General features: G+C 41.9%; 1 protein-coding gene and 1 long non-coding RNA gene across 3 annotated transcripts in view; one reads left to right on the top strand and one right to left on the bottom strand.

Moving 5' to 3' along the window:
- Positions 1-12: 12 nt before the first annotated feature.
- LOC120320050 lies at positions 13-10,563 on the bottom strand. Its single transcript, XR_005559877.1, has 3 exons — positions 10,285-10,563; positions 7,472-7,552; positions 13-275 (listed from the first exon to the last, which is right to left on the bottom strand). It is a non-coding gene; the product is annotated as an uncharacterized LOC120320050 (long non-coding RNA).
- A 208-nt stretch (positions 10,564-10,771) lies between these two features.
- The window catches only part of NUCKS1 (nuclear casein kinase and cyclin dependent kinase substrate 1), a 34,035-nt gene continuing 24,293 nt past the window's right edge, over positions 10,772-20,513 (top strand). Inside the window, exon 1 of one of the 2 annotated variants that reach the window (XM_039369474.1) lies at positions 10,772-11,006. In XM_039369474.1, the coding sequence (XP_039225408.1) occupies positions 10,990-11,006 (17 nt within the window). In that variant the 5' untranslated portion in view covers positions 10,772-10,989. The remainder of the gene's footprint in view (positions 11,007-20,513) is intronic. The other variant, XM_039369473.1, reaches the window with a different exon arrangement.

The following is a 20,513-nucleotide window of genomic DNA, read 5'->3' on the forward strand; positions in this document are numbered from 1 at the left end:
TGCCATTCAGTTGGAACAGATACCCCCTTCCCCAACTAGTTTTTAAACTGAAGTTTCATTTTATATAAAATAAGGAAAAATGGGCACAGATCAGAATGAGGGTAATTAAACAGGTTGCTTATGCATTTTAGGCTCTGTAGAGGTAAGAAATGGAATTTCTGACCCAGCATCCTTTGGAAAGATATGAAGTTCTTGCAAGCTACATGCAAACTGGACAAGAGACCCTCCAGCTCAAGAAGGTACAGTCATAAAGTTGGAGAATCATAGATGATACTCTGAAATTACATTAGATGAAAGAATTAGTAAAGAGTTTGCTGAAAACTCCTGTAGTTAAAACCAATTGTTTATAATTAATCCAAGAAGGAAAATAGGAAATGAAATTTAGCACATATAAAACAACATATATTGCATGATGACAAATAGGAAATGTAGCATCTGAGTAGAGGCATTCAATTTAATGCATAATGTGGGATTTAACTTCTATTATTGCTGCTGCTACTTTTGAGTATATAGATACAGACAGCACAAATATAAGCATCAATTTATAAATAAGTAGTCCTGAATACAATTTTTGAACATTACTATCATATTCACCCTTGCCTTTTTTCAAGGTTTATTGTGGAATTCTTTGGTATAACTTCATAATATCTAGTTTATTGCCCAATTTTCTGCATTACCACTCTCTGAATCAGTTTCAAGTTATCTGAATTTTTCTTTCAGTATGGTACAGAGAACTAAACATACTTGGCAAATCTGATCAATACAAAATAAAGAGGACATATTTTTTTCCTGTGATTTGAAAAATATACTTCTGCAGCTTAAAATTATGCTTTCCTGTTTTGCAGCCTGGTTCATATTGTTTGTATTCTGGTACAATTCCATGATGCTTTTAGCAAGCATTATTAAGAAGGCAGGTAATCCCCATTCTGTACTTGTTTTATGTTTCCAAGATGAAAAACACTGTACTTACCCATCTTAAAATGCATTCTATTATTTTAAATCCATTTCTCTAACTTAAGATAATTTTTAATTTTATTTATTTTCTGAGCTATCCTAGCCAATTTTCTGCTATCCACAAATTTGATATTCCCTCCACATCTTCATCCAAGTTGTTAATAAAAACATTGAAGAGTAGCAGATCTAGGACAGATTATTATAGTAATCCTCTTGATATTTCTCTCTGATTTGATGAGAAACTACTGATGAACCCTTTAGGTGTGATTGCTGAGCCAGCTTTATGGTCATATAAGTGTCATGCTGTCCAGCCCGCAATTAACTAGCCAGCTAATCAATACATACTAATATTTAAAAACATCTCAATCAATGATACATCTAATCCTGGAGTCATATGTTCATTCAAAGTAAGAAGGACTTCCTGACCATATTTCTATCAATTTCAGGTTTTAATATTGCCCTTCCATTCTGCTCTCCACTATTTCTTGTTGCAATGTGTATCTCTTTAGTTGGAGACCTCTGAACAAAAATAATTTACTTTTTATTTATTTATTGTTAAATTTATTTGCCACCCATCTTGTCAAGGGGCTACTCTAGGCGGTTTACAACAATAAAAACCAAGAAATATAGGTATAAACAAAACAGAAATAAAATAGAAGAATAAAATGAAAATGAAAAAGAACAACAAGAATACATCAATATGATAACAAAACTATGGATGGATGAAAGCAGAGACCAAGGGGGTAGAGTGGAGTCTGCCATCAATCCAGCAGCCACCTCCAGCATGGAATTCCACCATTTGGTCCCCGGGCAAACTGGCAGAGCCAGGTCTTCAGCTACTGCAGAAGGATATAAGGGTAGAGGCAGATCTTAGAGAGTAGAGAGTAGAATGTTCCAAAGGGCGGGTAGAGCAGAGAAGGCTCTTTTTCTGGATCCCGATAGAGTTTTTTGACTAATGGAATTTGTAGTAGGTCCTTTCTGTTGGGACAAGTAGGACGGACTTGTCCTAGCAGGAGGAGACGATAATACTTTTAATATTTTTGTCTCCCCTTTTATTCATTGCTACTTTGCAGAGGTGAAAGGACTTGTACGCTACAGGGATGGTCTAAATTGTCATCAGGAATGTACACTCCAAGAAGGCTCATTCTTGACTAGTTGATCATAAAGGATCTGTCAGCAAACAATCTACTAGAGAATAAATGACACTCCATTACTATATTCTGCCAAGAAAATCAACCAAGACAATGCCTTTTACTAGAAGATGAGCCACTCAGGTCAGAATGCATCCAACAAGGTATAGGAAAAGAGAGAGGACAATTATAAGTATCAGTGGATCTTATGGTGTGGCTGGATTAAAGCTGAAAGATACACATCTAATGAAGCCAGATGTGTATAACATTGATATAGAGAATGCCAAAACCATGAATCAAGGCAATTTTGTCAATGCAGAAATGTCAAGACTGAATATTAATATTCTGGGAACCAATGAAATGATGTAGACTAGATTAGGTCACTTCATATCAGGGGAGCACCAGAACTTCTGTTGTGGATTATAAAATCATACAAATTATTTTATAATGAAGAAGCCATTATAATTACAAAAAGCATTACTGCTGGTATCTACGGAGATTCTCAGTCTACCAGGTTATGGTTGTCCCAAAGTTGCTTTTTTCAAAAGGCAACTGGACTTTGTTCTTTTTCTTGAAGAAATTTTGCCAACAATTTTCTTCAGTTCTGGCTGAATAGTAGAGGAAAGGATTTATACTCATTTATAATCATCTGGTCATTAGCACTCTTTCTGAGAATCATTTCACTGAGATCATTTGGAGGTTTATCTGTGCTCTTAGGGTCACCTGAACAGTGCAAATGGATGCGGAACCTTCTTGGAACTGCTGTGACATTGGAATTAAAATTGGTGAGAGAAATATTGACAATTTCAGATTTGTTGAAGATACCTGAAACACAGGTATTTTGTATTTCATGTCATAGTCTGTCATGTGGGCAAGTCGAAACAATAGTACTAGAATCAAATAGTACTAGAATCAGATTTCTCCCACTAATCTGCTATATTCATACTCTTTCTGGCCCTCTTCTATGGATTAGATGACTGGATAAAAACAACATCTGAACCACTCGGTATCGAGCTTCCTTCCAAGAAGTATAAGTGGTTATACTTCTATATACATAAGAAAACAGTTCAGTATAAAAATAAATAATCAAAATCCATACATGATTCACTATTATCAAAACCATGGACAAACATCAAACTTTACTTTCATAACTCAATAACACAAAGATATACCCTATAAATTTCTAATATATTCAATGTGAAAAATAAAAGCCTCCTTGAAGCTGAACACAATTTCTTGGATACATGCGTGCAAATCTGTTGCAAACAATAAAGAAGTTTACCATTGCTTTCTTATAGGATGCTTTTCAAATTTCAAGTCTAGCCTACAGTTCTGGTATTCGATGGTAGTCTTCCATCAATTATTCACCAAGCCTGACCTTATTTATCTTCCAATCCAGTCCATCTATTCTAAGATGGTTACTGTGGGGAATAATAAGGAGCATTATATATACTGCCTTGCCCCTTGAGTAAGACAGAAAATCAAAACTCAAGGTATGAATGGAATAAGTGCTAGTTCACGAAGTTAGATTCTAGAGTGGCTGTTTCTGTGTAAAATGTTCTGCCTGATATAGCATAACTGGAATTGACCATTGGTTGCAACTTCATTAGTAGAAATAATAATGTTTCATTCAGTGGTATACCGTAAACAATTGAAAAGCCTCTAAGCAGGTAGAGGAATTTCATTACAGTGTCATTCTGAATTCCTTCTTCGAGAAAACATTTAAGAAACATTGTGCTGTTAGTTTAAACAATTAAGGAGAAAATAGGAAGAATGGCAAGTGTAAAATGAATATGATAAACATGTATCACCCAACTATATGTAATGAGGCTCTGTTCCTACACATATGTATGTTGTTTACAGCTAGGTAAATAAGGATAAGATTTTTTATTAATCTCCAAATACTCCATATTCTGGCAAATGTCATTCAGTATTTTACTAAAGCTTTCTTAAAAGTCCTACAAATAATATAAATGTAAGACACATTTAATGTGCATTTTACGGATGTTCATTTTGGGGAATGAACATCTATAATCTATAATCTGTAGCACTATTTTAATTCCTTTGTCATATAAATATACTTTCCTAATTAGATGTTACAAATCAAATCTTTAAGTAGGATGTTGGAAACAATTTTTCCAAATAACTGTATTAGCTATTACAGTTGAAAAGAACAAAAACTACAGTAACTGAAAAATTATAAAAAGAAAAAAAAGTGAAAAAAAAAAAAGTAACCTCCCATTTCATCCCAACAAGCCCACACAATTTAAATAAATGTATTGCCATCTCTTCAGTTACAACATATTGTCTCTTTACCCCATATCTCATCTCTTAGCTAAAAACATAATACCATATCCTTTTCATTTATTCCCTAATAACCAAAGTCCAATAAATGTTGTTAGATATATCTATCTTAACCTTGATCAAATACGCCAATCTTGTATTTGTTTCCTATATTTTAAATGATGTTAATTAACCCTTCCAACCTGATTTTTGTCATCGATTTTTATACTTCACCAAAAATTATTTCAGGAATTTAGCAAGTTTTTTTTGTACATCCAGTAAAAAGAATTCTTCAAATTATTTCACAGATATTTTTGTACATCCAGTAAAAAAAAAAAATCCATCTCTTATTTGGTTTGATAGTTGTGTATCTCTTTTAGACATCTTCCAATTTCACTTGAAAGTCCAGCACATCCTTTTCTACCTCCTTCTCATTACTCGCCATATTTATATCCACATTCAAGTTAATTTCAAACATATCCAGAGGATCTTGTTCTCCTTCCATTGAATTTTAACTGTCCATATATCTATTGTTTCCCAGACTATTTGTCATAAATTGTCATTTTTTTTCATAGTTTCCCATGAAAAAGGTAATTGTTAGAATAGTTCCTTCAATTCTTTTGTTATCCTCTAGTTCCCTCTGGTGTCCATCATTTAAAGTCTCATTATCTTGTTTTGACTGTTGAGAGGGTAAACTACTGGTATGACATTTTCTCATGGGAAGAATTCTTTCAAAAGTTTAAAATTATAATTCCAGGACCTTTTGAGCCCTTAATCCATTGTTAAATTTTCTAAAATTCATATTCTAAGCCCCCTTTTGCTGTTTAATCCAGAAAATATTTTTCAAAATCTTTTAAAATCATATTTAAAATTTTTTCTCTATGAAGACAATTCACCTAGCAAATGAATATTAACTCCTTCTAAACAGCAACAACAAAACACAAATCCAAAGTAATTAAGAAGTGAAGCTCAGTCAAGCGTGATGTCTTTTTAAAAGACTGCACTGATGACAGTGAGCAAGGGTGGTTCCCTCCCTCAACTCCCAGCCATTTAACCCATAAGCCAGACATGCTGGCTAAGGAATTCTGGGAGATGAAGTCCACAAGTCATAAAAGGGCCAGGTTTGAAGATCCCTGCCGTAAGCAACCTGTGAAACAGCAATTCTTGGGATTTAGTCACAAGGAGCAGCGGTGTAAAGTCATGTGGGCTCTCTCAAGATCTCCCTTTACTCTAGGGAGATATCAATAGTCCAGATCATGCATTTAGGTGCTGACTCTATTATAATGTCATCCTGTTACTAAAAAGGGATGTTTAGCTCACCATGCTCTCAACCATAAGTCCAATATATTGGGGGAAAATTCACTAAGCAGAAAGTTTTCTTAATGTGAGATTCCACATTCTATTTATTGGAAATCACCTTAGCTTCAGAATTCATCTTAATACCCAAATTTTGTGACATATTCTACTGTACAGTCTTAGTAATTAGTCCAGAAATTATTCTTTTTGGCAGGAGAGATTATTGGGCTTTGGAGAAGTTGGATTTAAAAGTATAATGTGTTTTTTTTAATGCTGCACAAAATAAGTCTGCCCAACTGAAAAGCCCTTTTCTATAAAAATAAATATCAGCAGATGAAAACAAAGAAAAAGAAAAGACAACTCTATACATAACTCAACATTTCCTTCACATAGGCATATTTTAGCAAGGTAGGCTACAATGAAATATAGTACAGTAAAAGAAATTTGGATGCCTGAAATACTTTTTTTTTCTTTTGTCTATTTCCCATTATCACCGAGGCAAATTCTTACAAAGAAATAGAAAGGTGCAACTCAGAATTCTAAACTTTATTCATTTTTTCTTTCACTGTTCTCTTAGCTCATGTTGTTAAGGTAAAGCAAGGGAAAGAGTGGGCAAGACATAGGTAATAGAATAAGATATAAAGTGAGCCAGTTTGGCCTAGTGGTTAAGGCACCAGGATAGAAACAAGAACCTCTGTGAGTTCTAATCCCACCTTAGGCATGAAAGCTGGCTAGGTGACTTTGGGTCACTCACTGGGTCTCAGTTGACCTCACCAAGTTGTTGTTATGGGGAAAAGAGGAGGGAGAGGAATATTGGTACATTTGCCGCCTTGAGATATTTATTAAAAAAAAGTGGAATAAAAAGAAATAATCAAAAACTACTCTCTATTTTCCCATATTGATTTATAAAGAAAATAGCTACAAACTAAATGAAAAGATTAAAGTTGGAATTTTAAAAACAACATACATCCACTTCCCCCAAAGGTTCAGTCATACTTTGGGGAAGGAAAGGTAAATCTCATTCTTAAGTACTATTTCTTTCTAAGGAAGCTAGTAATCTGTGCACTTTTAATTTAAATGAAAGTTCTGTGATGCTTAGAATGATTTTTGAATTATGTGCATGTAGGAGTGGGCTGTATGTGTTTTAAGTTATGATCGATTATGATCCAGGCTTCAATTTGCTAGATATGAATCTAGTAAGGCTGTATGATTTGCAGACATTGCAAGAGTTAACAACCCAGTAGTTAGGTTTCTACAATTAAAGGCAGCCTGCTTGGGAAGCTTTGCAGTTGGGAAACTCTGCTTTGTAATCCTAAGATTTTCTTAATGATTTCCAGGTGGTTACTCAAGAATGTGGGAAAACGTTTTGCACATAGTCAAGATGTGAGACTGGATTGTATTTTTCATATGTTTGATATTTTTAAATATCAACACTATCCTTTATAAATTGCTGGGGGCTCACAATTAAATGGTATGAAACTCAAATCACCAGTAGAAGCACAATGCAAAATATGTTCTTAATTTTCTTAGAGATAACAAACTAAAATTGTGTGTATGTGTGTTTCTGCTGTCTTCTCACATTGCATCTATATTTGTGCATACACACGGGGAAGCGCTGAGTGGGATGCATAAGCTCTATGCTGCATTTATAACAAGGAGGGAAACTTAGACCAGAGGAATTCACAACAGTTCAAGTTGCTACCCAACTGCATCTCCCATAGAGATGCATTGTGGCATTTTCCTCCCTGGAGTGTCTTTCCTATGGCTAGATCTAATTTTTAACATTTTATTTTGCTGGTTTATCATACCATATTTAGTCCAGTTTTGATCTGCTTGTGTAGAATTATCCCTCTAATTAGCCGATGGACAGAATCCAACATTCTGTTGAACTGGAAGGAATAACAAATTAGGAAGGCATGGAGAGCATAGCTTCTGAACTCTTTGCAACTTCTTAATAGTCCCTGTGGGTCACTTGACGGGGAAGAGAAAAGGGGGCTTAGAATGGTGGAGCCAGTACTCTTCTAAGCTGCTGCCCAATTGCCTCTCCTACAGGCTCCCTTGAAGTTCCACAAAAATCTGACCTATTTTGAAACACACTATTTCTTTTGCTGGCCTTTCTCAGTCCATCAAATTTGTTCTGTGCCATTTTAAGAGAATTAAGAATGCTGCCATCCAGATGAACAGAGTTACAGGTCCCCTGACATAATTTTTTCCATCATGTAGTTGGATTTGAAAGAATACGTTACTTCATCTACATATATTTACAGCCTGAGAAATATGCCACTGGATATTTCTATCTTGGGTGCCATACTAACTTGGCTGGCTTTAGATAGTTGGCTTGTGGGGGGATAATTTGTTGCTTTATCTTAGGCAATAAATCAATCTATTGATAATCTGGTCAGAGAAGGTAAAAGTGTATGAGCAAAGTTGGAGACTGCTCCTCCAAGGAGCAACTGTCTTGCCCTTGCTACCTTTGGATGCCCAGATAGAATATGTAAGCAAGTATACTTCTGCAAAGAGAGAATCTAGGTGAGAATTAGGAAGAGGCAGTAATGTCCATCTAATTCTTATTGCCAAGAAAATAAAAGACAACTAAAATTTCCATTTCACTTGAATTCATCTTGAATTGTACCTTGCACAGTTCAACTCTATTTTTATGGCTTCCTCTTGATTTTTTCTGTCTCAAAAAAGTATCATTCTGGTAATAAGAAATATTGAAAAGAGAAAAGGTAATTCTCTTTCAGTGAAGCAGCACAGTTGATTAGGCACATGGGCCTCAGTATTATAAAATTTAGCAACAAGCACCTCATTCACTTACTTGTTCATTTAAATTCTGATAGTATATTTACTCAGTGAACCAAATCCTCTATTTATGCAATCCAGAGGGAGAAAGAAGGTGCTTTAGTCAGCACTGTATAGATTGGTCAATATTTGTGGTTACAAATTTGTTTTCTCCTTCTACAATGTAGTTTTCTGATTGATTGGAAATAAAATTAAGCCAAGTTTTATATAATAAATAATTGACCCAAATATTAAATTGGTGCCACTGTGGGTTTAGCATGATACATTAATCTAGTAGTCCCTCTTTTTGCTTAGGTGACCTAATCAAGAAACAAAAATGCCTTTCTTCTCATTCATTTGGTAATGGAATAGAGCAGGGCTTTTCAACCAGTGGTACGGGTACCACCTGTGGTACATTGGCACTGGCAGGTGGTACATGACCATCCTAGAAAAGTGGTAGCGGGAGAGGGGAATAAGCTGAACTAGTGCTAGCACCGCACAAGCCTGAGCAAGAGATGGCTGGAGCTGCAGGGCTGTCAGGGCTCAGCAGAAGCACCAGGATCAGCGCTTCTTCGGGGCTGTCAGGGCTCAGTGGAAGCGCCAGGATCAGCACCAGACTCCAGCTGTAGCTCGGCGCTGATCCTGGTGCTTCTGCTGAGCTCAGAAGAAGCACCAATCATCTGGAATGTTGCAGCATCTCCAGGATCTTGTGATTTACATTCAGATGCTTGGCAATTGATTCATATTTATGATGGTCAGTGTCCCAGGGTCATGTGAAATACTAAAACCTGCTGCAACCACCCAGCAGACGGGGGAATAAAAACCAAACACCCCCCACCCCACCCCTGCTGTCAATCCTCAACAGAAATGCTCACAACAATGAAAACCTCGGAGATGAGGAGGAAGAGCGCCGCCAGGTATGCAGGCAGGTGTCTTGCTTGGCTGGGCTTGGGGGGCATTTTTTTCAGTGCCACTGTAACTTTGAACTAAGCAAACTGTTGTAAGTCGAGGACTACCTATACTTTATCACTCCCCCCCCCTTTTTTTTTTGGTCATCAAGGTTTTGACATCTTGCTAGGTGATTGGTGGTACTCAGATGTTGCCATATCCTAAAAGTGGTACAATGGGTGGAAAGGTTGAAAAGCCCTGGAATAGAGGGCTGTTCCCTGGGAAAAATAGGTTACTTATTCTGCCTCTTTCCTCAGCCGCTATTACCCTGGCTTACAGGTAAGAGAAAGAATGAGGCGGCTGCTCTTTTACCAATGCTGTACAATTATTACTCAAAGAAGCTGGAAATTATTTTTAAGAGCCAGCCAGTTACTTTAAAGTACCATCCATCAGTCCTTCAGCCAACATGGTGCTTCTACCCAGATACCAAATCTTCTTCTGTCTCAGTAGAGACCAGCGAGCAGGGCAAACTAAATCCAAGCAATTGGGTTTTAGTTGTTTTACTATTGTTTGCCTACAGGAAAAGAGATATCAATTGCTTTTAGTGCGTGCTAGGGCTGATGTTTTGAACAGAGGACAAGAATGGAAGAGACAAGAATAACCCTACCCTACTGCATTTGTTAGCATATTTCCCTGTCTCTCCCCAGAACAGCAATAATCCGAGAAGATTCTGCCACGGCACGGAGAGGTTTCCGGGGAGCTAATAGTATCTTCACTTTAATTTTATAGCCTGTTGTTTGTCATCCCCTAGTAAGTAATAAGAAGCCGAGGATGTGAAGAGGATACTTTAAAGTGGCCCTCTGGGGAATAATAATAACCTACCAAATAACCATTTAACTAATTTACCAATCAAGAAACGTAAAGATAAAGTGCGTGCCTGGTACTGCCCTACCGTTACATATGTCTGAGAGCTGATTGAATCTCACTTTCCTTTTCCTCCAAAATCCTTGCCCAGTTTTGCTATCGAATCTGCTGATAGGCTTCGAGATTAAGATCTCGTTTAGTAAATACCTATTAAAACAAATTATCTCGCCTGCAAAGGGGACTGAGCCTTTTGAACTCTCGGAGGGGAATGCAAGAGGGTTTTTGGCGAATCTGTCAACGTCGTAGCCCGCCAGGTTTTTTTTTTTTTTTTTGGTAGCTGTTGTTGGCTTCTCAGAGCTACTCAGCTCTCATATTAGCTTTAGCGAGGGGGGTACTCTCCAGCTTCTTCACTCCTCCCGCTCTCAAAAAAGGGGAGGGCCGTCGCGTCCATGATCGTTCGAATGAGCCAATAGGTCCCAGCGAGTCCGTGAAGCGACCAATGAAAAAATTAGGGAGGAGATGCAAGCGGTGTAGGTTGCGCCGTCCTCTCAGCTCGGCGCATCCCCTCTGCTGGACGAAGTGCGACCATTTTGCAGGGGGGGAGCTGCGAGTGTGGCCATTGACGGTGCAAGAGAGCCAGGTTTGGGGCGCGGGACGGCGGCCTGAGTCGCTGGACCCGGGGATTAACGCCCCCTCCCCGGGAAGGCGAGCAAGAACAGTGCCAACGCTTCTCGGATATTTTGTCGTCTTCGTCGCCAGTGCCCGCCTCCGAGCTTCGATTTAACCAGCCAAGATGTCTAGGCCTGTCAGGTGAGTCCTTTGCAAATGGAGAAAGGCCCTTGAGGGCTGTTTTGGTTTTCCCCGTCGGAGGCCATCCTTGGACCCGAAACGGAGGCACGAGCAGAGCTGGCCAGGAAGTCCCACGCGAGGGAGAGAAGGCGGCCCGGACCGAGGAGGTATGGCGGGAGAGCAGAGGGGAGGGGCGTGTACAGGCATGCAGCGTGCTGCTGCTGCTCCTCGATAGTTGGGGGGGACTACAGTACAGTATGGCACGCCGCTGCTGCCGCCGCCGCCCTGCAGGTCCCTCCTTACCGGATGCAATGCTGCCCCTTAAGGTTAGCGCAAGCAAAGTCCATGCTTCGATTTGGGAAGCGTCGGCGTCGGCAGCGCCTCTAATTCTTTCAGTGCGCATCGCCAGCGAAGAGTGAACGCAGGCCAGTCCGGCATAGCTCGGTCTCGAAGGTTTGTATGCGGTTTCACCCCGGAAAAAGCCAGGCGCCTAGATAATGCCGAAGTACACCACAGTCAACATGTGTCTTTTTAAGCCTTTTTGTATAGCTTTGCTGGTACATATGTGTCAGGACGCAAGCTTCTTGGCAGGAGTGAGCATCTCATAGAGAAAGGATTTCCTGATGGGAATGGGTAGTAGATTATTTTAACGGACAGATTTAGAAGCAAGGAAATTTTTCTTTCTTCGTATCAAATGGTGCAGTTTCTTCAGACGTGTAGCAAAGCCAGACAATCTTACATTTCACTGTGTGTATTATATTTAAATCTTGATATTTTTCAAAGGAATTGACGTGTGGCTCTGTTTAAAATTAAATTTTCCAACAATCTTATGGACTGAAGATGAGCTTTCTAATCAGCATTGTGGCTGATTGAAAGTTTGAATTTACTTTTTCTTCATGGTGAAAGAAGTATGGAATTTTTGTCTGCCTTTGATAATAAACCCTTTGTATAGTGTGTTAACTTGTTTCCCTGTCAGTTTTGCCAGGATGCTTTGGTCATCCTTTTCACTGTTATTCTAGGCTCATTGAGCATGTCAGGATACTCTCTTTTCAAGGGATTTTCTGACAGCTTTTCAGCTCAATCAGGCAGCTTCAATCAGGTATGCTTTCCACCTCCATTTCCTGTAGGATATATATAAAAACCTGTCTAGTAAACAGGAGAAGAGAGAAATTTTCAATATTTCTAATTTGGCTGTTAAAGTCAGCCAAAAAATAGAAACCTAACATTCTATTTCTAACTCATTTGTTGTGGTAGGACTAAAAAGTGACTTGTCTCAAATTCTTCTGCTAAATCTGTGGATCAACAAAAGTTAAGTACAGATTGCTCCAATCAAAATTTATTCTTTGGTACACTGTGGTAGCTTTTATGTAAATTTTAAAACACATTCACTGGGTTACAACTTACTGTAATGTAATTCTCAGCAAACTGTAACATAAGCATGATGTGTGAGAATTATGGAACATATAATTAGATAAGAAAGCTGGTATATGTAATTTTGAAATTGCTGTAAGTCAGCATTTTCTGTTTTTAGTTTTATGTCCTGTTCCTACAGAAATGCATTCACTTCTTGTGCTAGTTATTACCTCTGCAGATTCTAAAATAGGGTTGTTTAAAATTAACTAGCAAATATTTAGTTAAAAAGTAGGATTATTAAATCTTACAACTTTTCTGTTTAAGGATAAGTAAATATTAAACATAAAGCCTTTATATTCCAAACTAACTTCTAAAAACTATGTAACAGGAAGACTTATGTAAGAATATTTATATCAGATTTGGCACATTATCATGTATAATGATGTCCATGAGGCATCACTGACTTAAACCTTATGAGGGTGCCAAATCTCATTAATCATATATATATATATATATATATATATATATATATATATATATATATATATATATATATATATATGTTTTCTGAGGTTTTCGCGGGTATTTGTATGTAGGTCTTTGGTTGTTCGGGTTTTCTCCCACGTAAAATTGGAATATATATTGCTCCTCGAAGCACGAAGCTGAAAACACCAGCCTGAAGATGATGAATGGGACTTCGTTGAAACGTCGCCAAGACACTTCCAATTTTACGCGGGAGAAACCCCGAATAACCAAAGACCTACATATATATGATCAATGATATTTGGCACCCTCATAAACAATTCTTATTGTTACACTATGCCAAATTAATGATGCTAATATCTTTTAAAGGATGTTGACCCCTCTTGTGCTGTACAACTTTTAAATATGAAGATAGCAATGTCTTTGTTTCCTGCAGAGGGCACTGTCATTAATTTTACAAGAGAAGAACTCTATTCTCCTTTGTTCATGGGCTTGCTTACTCTTCCTCAGTATTAATTTGGTGATCATCTGTTTTTCTCTGGATTAAAACTCAAAGCATTAAGAATGATTAAACTTATAATAGCCACATGTATGCATAGTGCTAAAAAGTAGGGCAGAGGTTTTCTTTTTTTTTCTTTTGTTTGAAACAAAACTTGAAAAATCCTTCATTGCTTCAGCATTTCCAGAAACTTTAAATTTCTGATCACACAACATGAGGTAATAAGCACTGTGCTAAAGTAAATTGTGAAATTTTAATTCAAAGCCAAAATGAGATTTTAGGCCCACTTTAAATGGTAATAATGGGATTTGTCTACTGCTGGAACAAATAAACTCCATATTCCTTTACTTTCTTTTACTTATGAAATGAATTAATTCTACTGAAACTTCACATAGTTAAAAACAAGCAAGCAGAAGAGTAAACCAGTTTAAGATTTCAGTTTATGACAGTAGGATTAAAAATGTGATTGTTCAAAGACTTGTTTTCTTTTTCTTTAGAAAAATAATATGGGTAGTACTGTGTAAAGACATACAGATTTTTATTAAATTTAATCTAGTTTAAGTCCATTTTATGAACAATTACCAAATCATTCATTTTCAATTCTTTCATGTTTTTCCTACCTGCAGAACTAATATATATGTAACTTTAACTGTACCATTTTTAATATTTGTAACTATAAGGTATTTACATTTTTAAATGTCATAGCACTACCAATAGAACAATTAGTGTTAAGTTATATACAATGTACTACTCTGTTTCCCCAAAAATAAGACCTAGCTTGATTTTTGGGGTTAGGCCTAATATAAGCCCCTATAACACGGGTCGGCAACCCGCGGCTCCGGAGCCGCATGCGGCTCTTTGAGCCACCTCCTGCGGCTCCGGAGCCTTCTCCGCCATTTTCATAGAGAGAGAGACAGACAGAGACAGAGAGGCACTTGTGCTTCCCTTCTCTCTATCTCTCTCTCTCACACACATGCAGATTTGCCCCTTGCTCCCGATTGGCCCTGCAGCCGGATACCCTGCCCCCCGGTGGCCAGGAAGGGCCTTTCCGGGGCTGGCCCAGTCCGAGGTGCATGTGGCCAGAGAGCCGCGCGGGGAAGCCCCAGGATCGATGCTGGGAGCGGCCCAGCAGAGCCTCCGTTGAAAGGGCCAGCCCTCCCGCAAGCTGCGGCCCTAGTGGGCCAAGCAGGAGCAGACCCGGAGATGGAGGGTGAGTGGGGAGGAGGGAGGGGGCTTACCTGCACCAGGCGGAGGGGCAGCCGAGCCGGCCTCGTGTCTCCCTGGGCTGGGCAGCAGGCCTGGCGGGGCCAGCGGCCGGCAGGGGCATTGGTTCCTGCCCTTCCCCAGGCCAGGCGGTAGGCCCAGCGGGGGCAGCAGCCGGCGGGGGCATCGGTTCCTGCCCCTCCCCGGGCCGCTGAGCCAGCCTCGCGTCTTCCCGGGCTGGGCGGCAGTGGCGGCCGGCAGAGGCATTGGTTTTTGGCCGTCCCCGGGCCGCTGAGCTGACTTCGCATCTTCCCAAGCTGGGCGGCAGGGGCATTGGTTTGTAGCCGTCCCCGGGCCGCTGAGCCGGCCTCGTGTCTCCCCGGGCGGCAGACGGCGGGGATATTGGTTTCTGGCCGTTCCCGGGGCGCTGAGCCTGCCTCGCGCCTCCCCGGGCTGGGCGGCAGTGGCGGCCGGCAGGGGCATTGGATTTTGGCCGTCCCCGGGGCGCTGAGCCTGCCTCGCGTCTCCCCGGGCTGGGCGGCAGTGCGGCCGGCAGGGGCATTGGTTTTGGCCGTCCCCGGGGCGCTGAGCCTGCCTCGCGCCTCCCCGGGCTGGGCGGCAGTGGCGGCCGGCAGGGGCATTGGTTTTTGGCCGTCCCCGGGGCGCTGAGCCAGCCTCGCATCTTCCCGGGCCGTGCGGCAGGCGGCGGGGGCATTGGTTTGTAGCCGTCCCCGGGCCGCTGAGCCGGCCTCGTGTCTCCCCGGGCGGCAGATGGCGGGGATATTGGTTTCTGGCCGTCCCCGGGGCGCTGAGCCTGCCTCGCGCCTCCCCGGGCTGGGCGGCAGTGGCAGCCGGCAGGGGCATTGGTTTTTGGCCGTCCCCAGGGCGCTGAGCCAGCCTCGCATCTTCCCCGGCCGTGCGGCAGGCGGCGGGGGCATTGGTTTGTAGCCATCCCCAGGCCGCTGAGCAAGCCTCGCATCTTCCCGGGCTGGGCGGCAGTGGCGGCCGGCAGGGGCATTGGGTTTTGGCCGTCCCCGGGCCACTGAGCCAGCCTTGCATCTTCCCGGGCCGTGCGGCAGGCGGCGGGGGCGGCATTGGTTTGTAGCCGTCCCCGGGCCGCTGAGCCAGCCTTGTTTTTTCCCGGGCCAGGCAGCAAGTGGCGGGGACATTTGTTTGTAGCCGTCCCCGGGGCGTTGAGCCTGCCTCGCGCCTCCCCGGGCTGGGCGGCAGTGGCGGCCGGCAGGGGCATTGGATTTTGGCCGTCCCCGGGACGCTGAGCCTGCCTCGCGTCTCCCCGGGCTGGGCGGCAGTGGCGGCCGGCAGGGGCATTGGGTTTTGGCCGTCCCCGGGCCACTGAGCCAGCCTTGCATCTTCCCGGGCCGTGCGGCAGGCGGCGGGGGCATTGGTTTGTAGCCGTCCCCGGGCCGCTGAGCCAGCCTTGTTTTTTCCCGGGCCAGGCAGCAAGTGGCGGGGACATTTGTTTGTAGCCGTCCCCGGGGCGCTGAGCCTGCCTCGCGTCTCCCCGGGCTGGGCGGCAGTGGCGGCCGGCAGGGGCATTGGATTTTGGCCGTCCCCGGGGCGCTGAGCCTGCCTCGCGTCTCCCCGGGCTGGGCGGCAGTGGCGGCCGGCAGGGGCATTGGGTTTTGGCCGTCCCCGGGGCGCTGAGCCTGCCTCGCGTCTCCCCGGGCTGGGCGGCAGTGGCGGCCGGCAGGGGCATTGGGTTTTGGCCGTCCCCGGGCCACTGAGCCAGCCTTGCATCTTCCCGGGCCGGCGGCAGTGGCGGGGACATTGTTTGTAGCCGTCCCCGGGCCTCTGCGCTTGTTTTTTCCCGGGCCAGGCAGCAAGTGGCGGGGACATTTGTTTGTAGCCGTCCCCGGGGCGCTGAGCCTGCCTCGCGTCTCCCCGGGCTGGGCGGCAGTGCGGCCGACAGGGGCATTGGGTTTTGGCCGTCCCCGGGGCGCTGAGCCTGCCTTGTGTTTCCCCAGGCCAGGCAGCAAGCCCGGCGGGCAGTGGGGGCATCGGTTCCTGCTCGTCCCCGGGCCGCTGAGCCGGTCAAATCAACGGACGTGGAGGTACTGCAGCTGGCTTTTTGATTCGCCGCAGACCTCCATTGACTTCCATGGGGATTCTTGGCAATGAATGGGGCTGATTGAAATCGCTTCAAGAAGCAAGCTGCAGAGACACAGAGAGCTGCAAATGATCTCCACAGGAGATGCAGCAAGGGCAGGAGACGAGAAAGAGTCCGCTATGTCTGTGCACAAGCCCCGAAAGCTTTCTTCCTCTCCCTGCCTTTCTTGCTGGCCCTCTGATGTAAGCATCTGCTGGGTTTCCTCAACCTCCCCCCCCCGTTTTATTTTAATCCCACCATCGCCTCCCTCTTTCGCAAAGTTGACATTCCTAGGACTCGTAGCTCGCTTCGCTCCTGGAGTCACTTGGCAAAGTTTGAAGGAGAGGCTGCCTGCTCCCACCTCCCACGGAGTAGAACTGCTGCTTCCTCACCTCCCAGCGAAAGAACCCCAGAGAGCTGGAAGGTGTCCTTTCTCCCACTTTACGCTTCCCATCCTCCTTTTCCAAGCACCCCTCCCAGAGCAAACCAGAAGCCTCAACTCCAGCCTCCTGCAGCAGGCTGAGATAGGCGAGCCCGAGCGACCGTCTTCTGCTGCCTCAGAACATTCACTGCAGCAGCTCTTTCTCTCCGTCGGCTTCCTCCTCCGCTCCCTGGGAACCTTCGCGCCAAAAGGCAGCAAGAAGAAAGTCCCAGAGAGGGAGAGCGCGGGGTGAGGGGAGAGCAGTCTTTTCCGAAGGGAAGAGAAGCCAGGACTGCAGAGCCGTTCATACCAGAGCTGGATGGGGGGCAGGGCAGGCGCACGTTTCGCCTTAAGCTCCTCTCTTCAATCAAGCCCTGTGTTCTGTGCGCGTGCGTGTGCGCGCGCACATTTTGCGGCTCCCAGGATTTTTTTTTTGTGAGGGAAATGGATCCAAGTGGCTCTTTCACTGTTGCAGGTTGCTGACCCCTGCCCTATAAGATGGTGATTTATTGATGTACTTGAGAAAGATGTGAAGTATGCTGGTAAGGATTATATTTTCATATTTCAGCTAGAATTAAATATGATACTGTACTTTTAAATGACAAATTTGTCAATTACACGGATTCAAATTTGTTAGCAAGAAAATAAATTCTGAGGATAAGTGAAGAATTAGTATAATTTGACTTGTTATTTAAAGATTTTTAATTTGCATTATCAGCTTAGATTGAGATAAGAAAAGATTGAGAACTTAAATTGCCTGATATATGTATTTTATATTAGATTAAATCATCATTTTAAGTCTAAATTAACTGTATTCATTGTAATAATTCAAATCACAAATGGAAGGAATAAACGCTGTTTAGCAATGTCATTACATAATGCCCGAAATATTTTTTTTTTAAAATTAAGTATTTTGTTTAGGGTGCTGTGTAATTCAGTTGTTAAAATTTATTTGTGTATTTTTCTACACTAGACAACAACTCTATAGCTTATTTTCCAACATCTGGCATAGTTTGGATTTGTTATTGCTTTACTGTGATTTGTCAACATAAGGAAAATCTTACTGTGCTTTGGTTAATCAAATACAAAGCAAAGTTTAGAATGGAAAGAACAATATTAAAATGTTTTCAAGTTATATAAAAAATTTTTGCAGAAAAATATAGATGTAAAAGGCTTTTTAAAGAAAGCTTTTTATACAATTTGGATGTTAAATTGCTACATCTTTTATCACGCCTTTTTCCCAAAAGGTTGCAAGGCATTATAAATCATGCTAATCCAAGTAAATTTGATTAATTAAAATAAAGTAACCTGTATATTTTTATAATTTATAGAATACCTTTACAGGTAATCCTCAATTTGCAACCACAGTCTAGTCATGAGTTGTTGAGATCATATGTTCAGGTACCCACATAACCAGACCCGTTTTTCTGATATTTTTCACAGTAATTGATAAACTGTGTGGTGGTTAAGCAAGCACATTTCTTCCGAAAGGGTGTCTTTTCACTTAAAATGAAAAAAAAAATATTGCAAATTATTTTCTTTTCAGTGTTTATTTTACTTGACAGAAATCAAGTATAACAACACATAAAATGCATGTGATTCACAGAGAGTGAAAATAAAATAGAGAATAGTGTCCACTAATTCAATGTGTTTGGTAGGTAAATTGGATCATTTAATTTCTTCTCCAAAGCAAATGCTAGTTTTACAAGAAAGTCATCCCTTTATATCTTGTGAGAAAAGAAATTATTTTAATTCCCTGCATTTTTATTAGCTTCTTTGTGCAACTTGTTTTTTCAAATAGTATTTCATGTCAAGTGGAAAAAAATGTGTACAGCTAGTCCTTGAGTTATGATAGTAATTGGGACTGGAATTTCCGTTACTAGATACTGGGTCGTAAAGCATGAGTGCATTGCTTAACAATACCAATCCCAGGACTTCCCATTGCCGTTGTTAACTAAATCCCTCCAGCTGTTAGGCGAGGACACATGCCAATCCAGCCATTCCTGGGTTGGGCCCTCCCAAGATTTGGTAAGGTGAGGGACTGCCTCCCTTGCTTCTTTTTCAATTCCCCCCACCTATCTCCCTCCACCCTGTACTGTAGCACTCAGTCACAGCACCTCTGGGCCTTTACTTCAGCCCCACCACCACTGAGGAGTGGCCCTATGTAACTGGGTGGCGTACCTAGTGCTCAAATTTTGATCATATGGTAATTGGGTGCTGCAACAAACATCAGGGATTGGGCATAAAATGCCGTTCATTCAATGCCATGTAACTTCAAACAGTCGCTGAACAAATGATTGCTGAGTGTTACCTGTAGAGATATATCAGTAGTTATTCATGAGGGTAACTGTCATAATTCCGACTAATGAAACATTTCAAAGAACTTCCAGGCATTGTTTATCCTAAAAAGTCTTTTTATTCATGTGACAAAATTGTTGGCAAGGCATGAAGAGGGGGTTCTAAGATCTGAAATCTCCACCCCCCAGCAGTTATTTTTGCTAGCATTTTCCCTCCCTTATTTTGCTGTCATGATTCACTTCTCCAATTAGTTTGAAAGGCAAAGGTTCTCTTCAGTTTGCAACTCATATATTCTTCCTCCTCTCCTCCCAGCGTTTTCTGAGTTAACTCTAAAAATACCACACAGCTCTGCATATTTTGTCAGAGCAAGAACATCCAATGTTAGCAGCTTTGACGGTAGCATTTGATCAAATGGTTTTTTTGTTTCACAGAAGAAGTAAAATAAATACTTCTTCTAAAGCAGATGGGATACTAGCAGGCTTACAATATAGGAGGCTGGGGAAGTATTATACAGGAAATTGCTATAGAATCTGCAAAAAAAATCAAAATAGCTGGGGAAAATATTAACTCTAAGCTCTAATGCAGGGGTGTCGCCGCGCCCACCCCATTGTGTGCAGTGGCAAAACCGACCCAATACGTCATGTGACGTCGCGAGTCTGACATGTCTGCTCTAAGGAGTATAGTAAACTCTAACTTTAATATTTACTCTAAGTTCTAAGGGGTAAAGGGATTGAGTGCATTTTTTCTACCTAGATAGGTTGCAACCAAGAATTGGTCTAACTTATGGTACAAGCATATTTCATAAATATCCACATTTCAAGATGCAGTATTAAATGAGTTTGAATTGCAATGATAATAAAAGTTTCCAAGGAAGAAGAACAAGGTGGAAGAACCTTCTAGGGTTTGTTTACAGGAGGTAAACTTCAACCAAGGCCAGAGAGAAGGTATATTTGTTATTGTTCAGTTGCTAAGTTGTGTCCAACTTTTTACGACACCATGGACCATACACACCAGGCTCACCTGTCCTCCACTGTCTCAGTTTTCCCAATTTATGTTTATTGCATCAATGGCACTATCTAACCATCTCATCCTCTGCTGTCCCCTTTTTCTTTTGCCTTTAGTCTTTCCCAACATCTAGATCTTTTCCAGTGAATCCTTCTCACT

The sequence above is a fragment of the Crotalus tigris genome, unplaced genomic scaffold (genome assembly GCF_016545835.1).
Source record: "Crotalus tigris isolate CLP2741 ecotype Arizona unplaced genomic scaffold, ASM1654583v1 scf7180000021131.477146, whole genome shotgun sequence".
Lineage (NCBI taxonomy): Eukaryota > Metazoa > Chordata > Lepidosauria > Squamata > Viperidae > Crotalus > Crotalus tigris.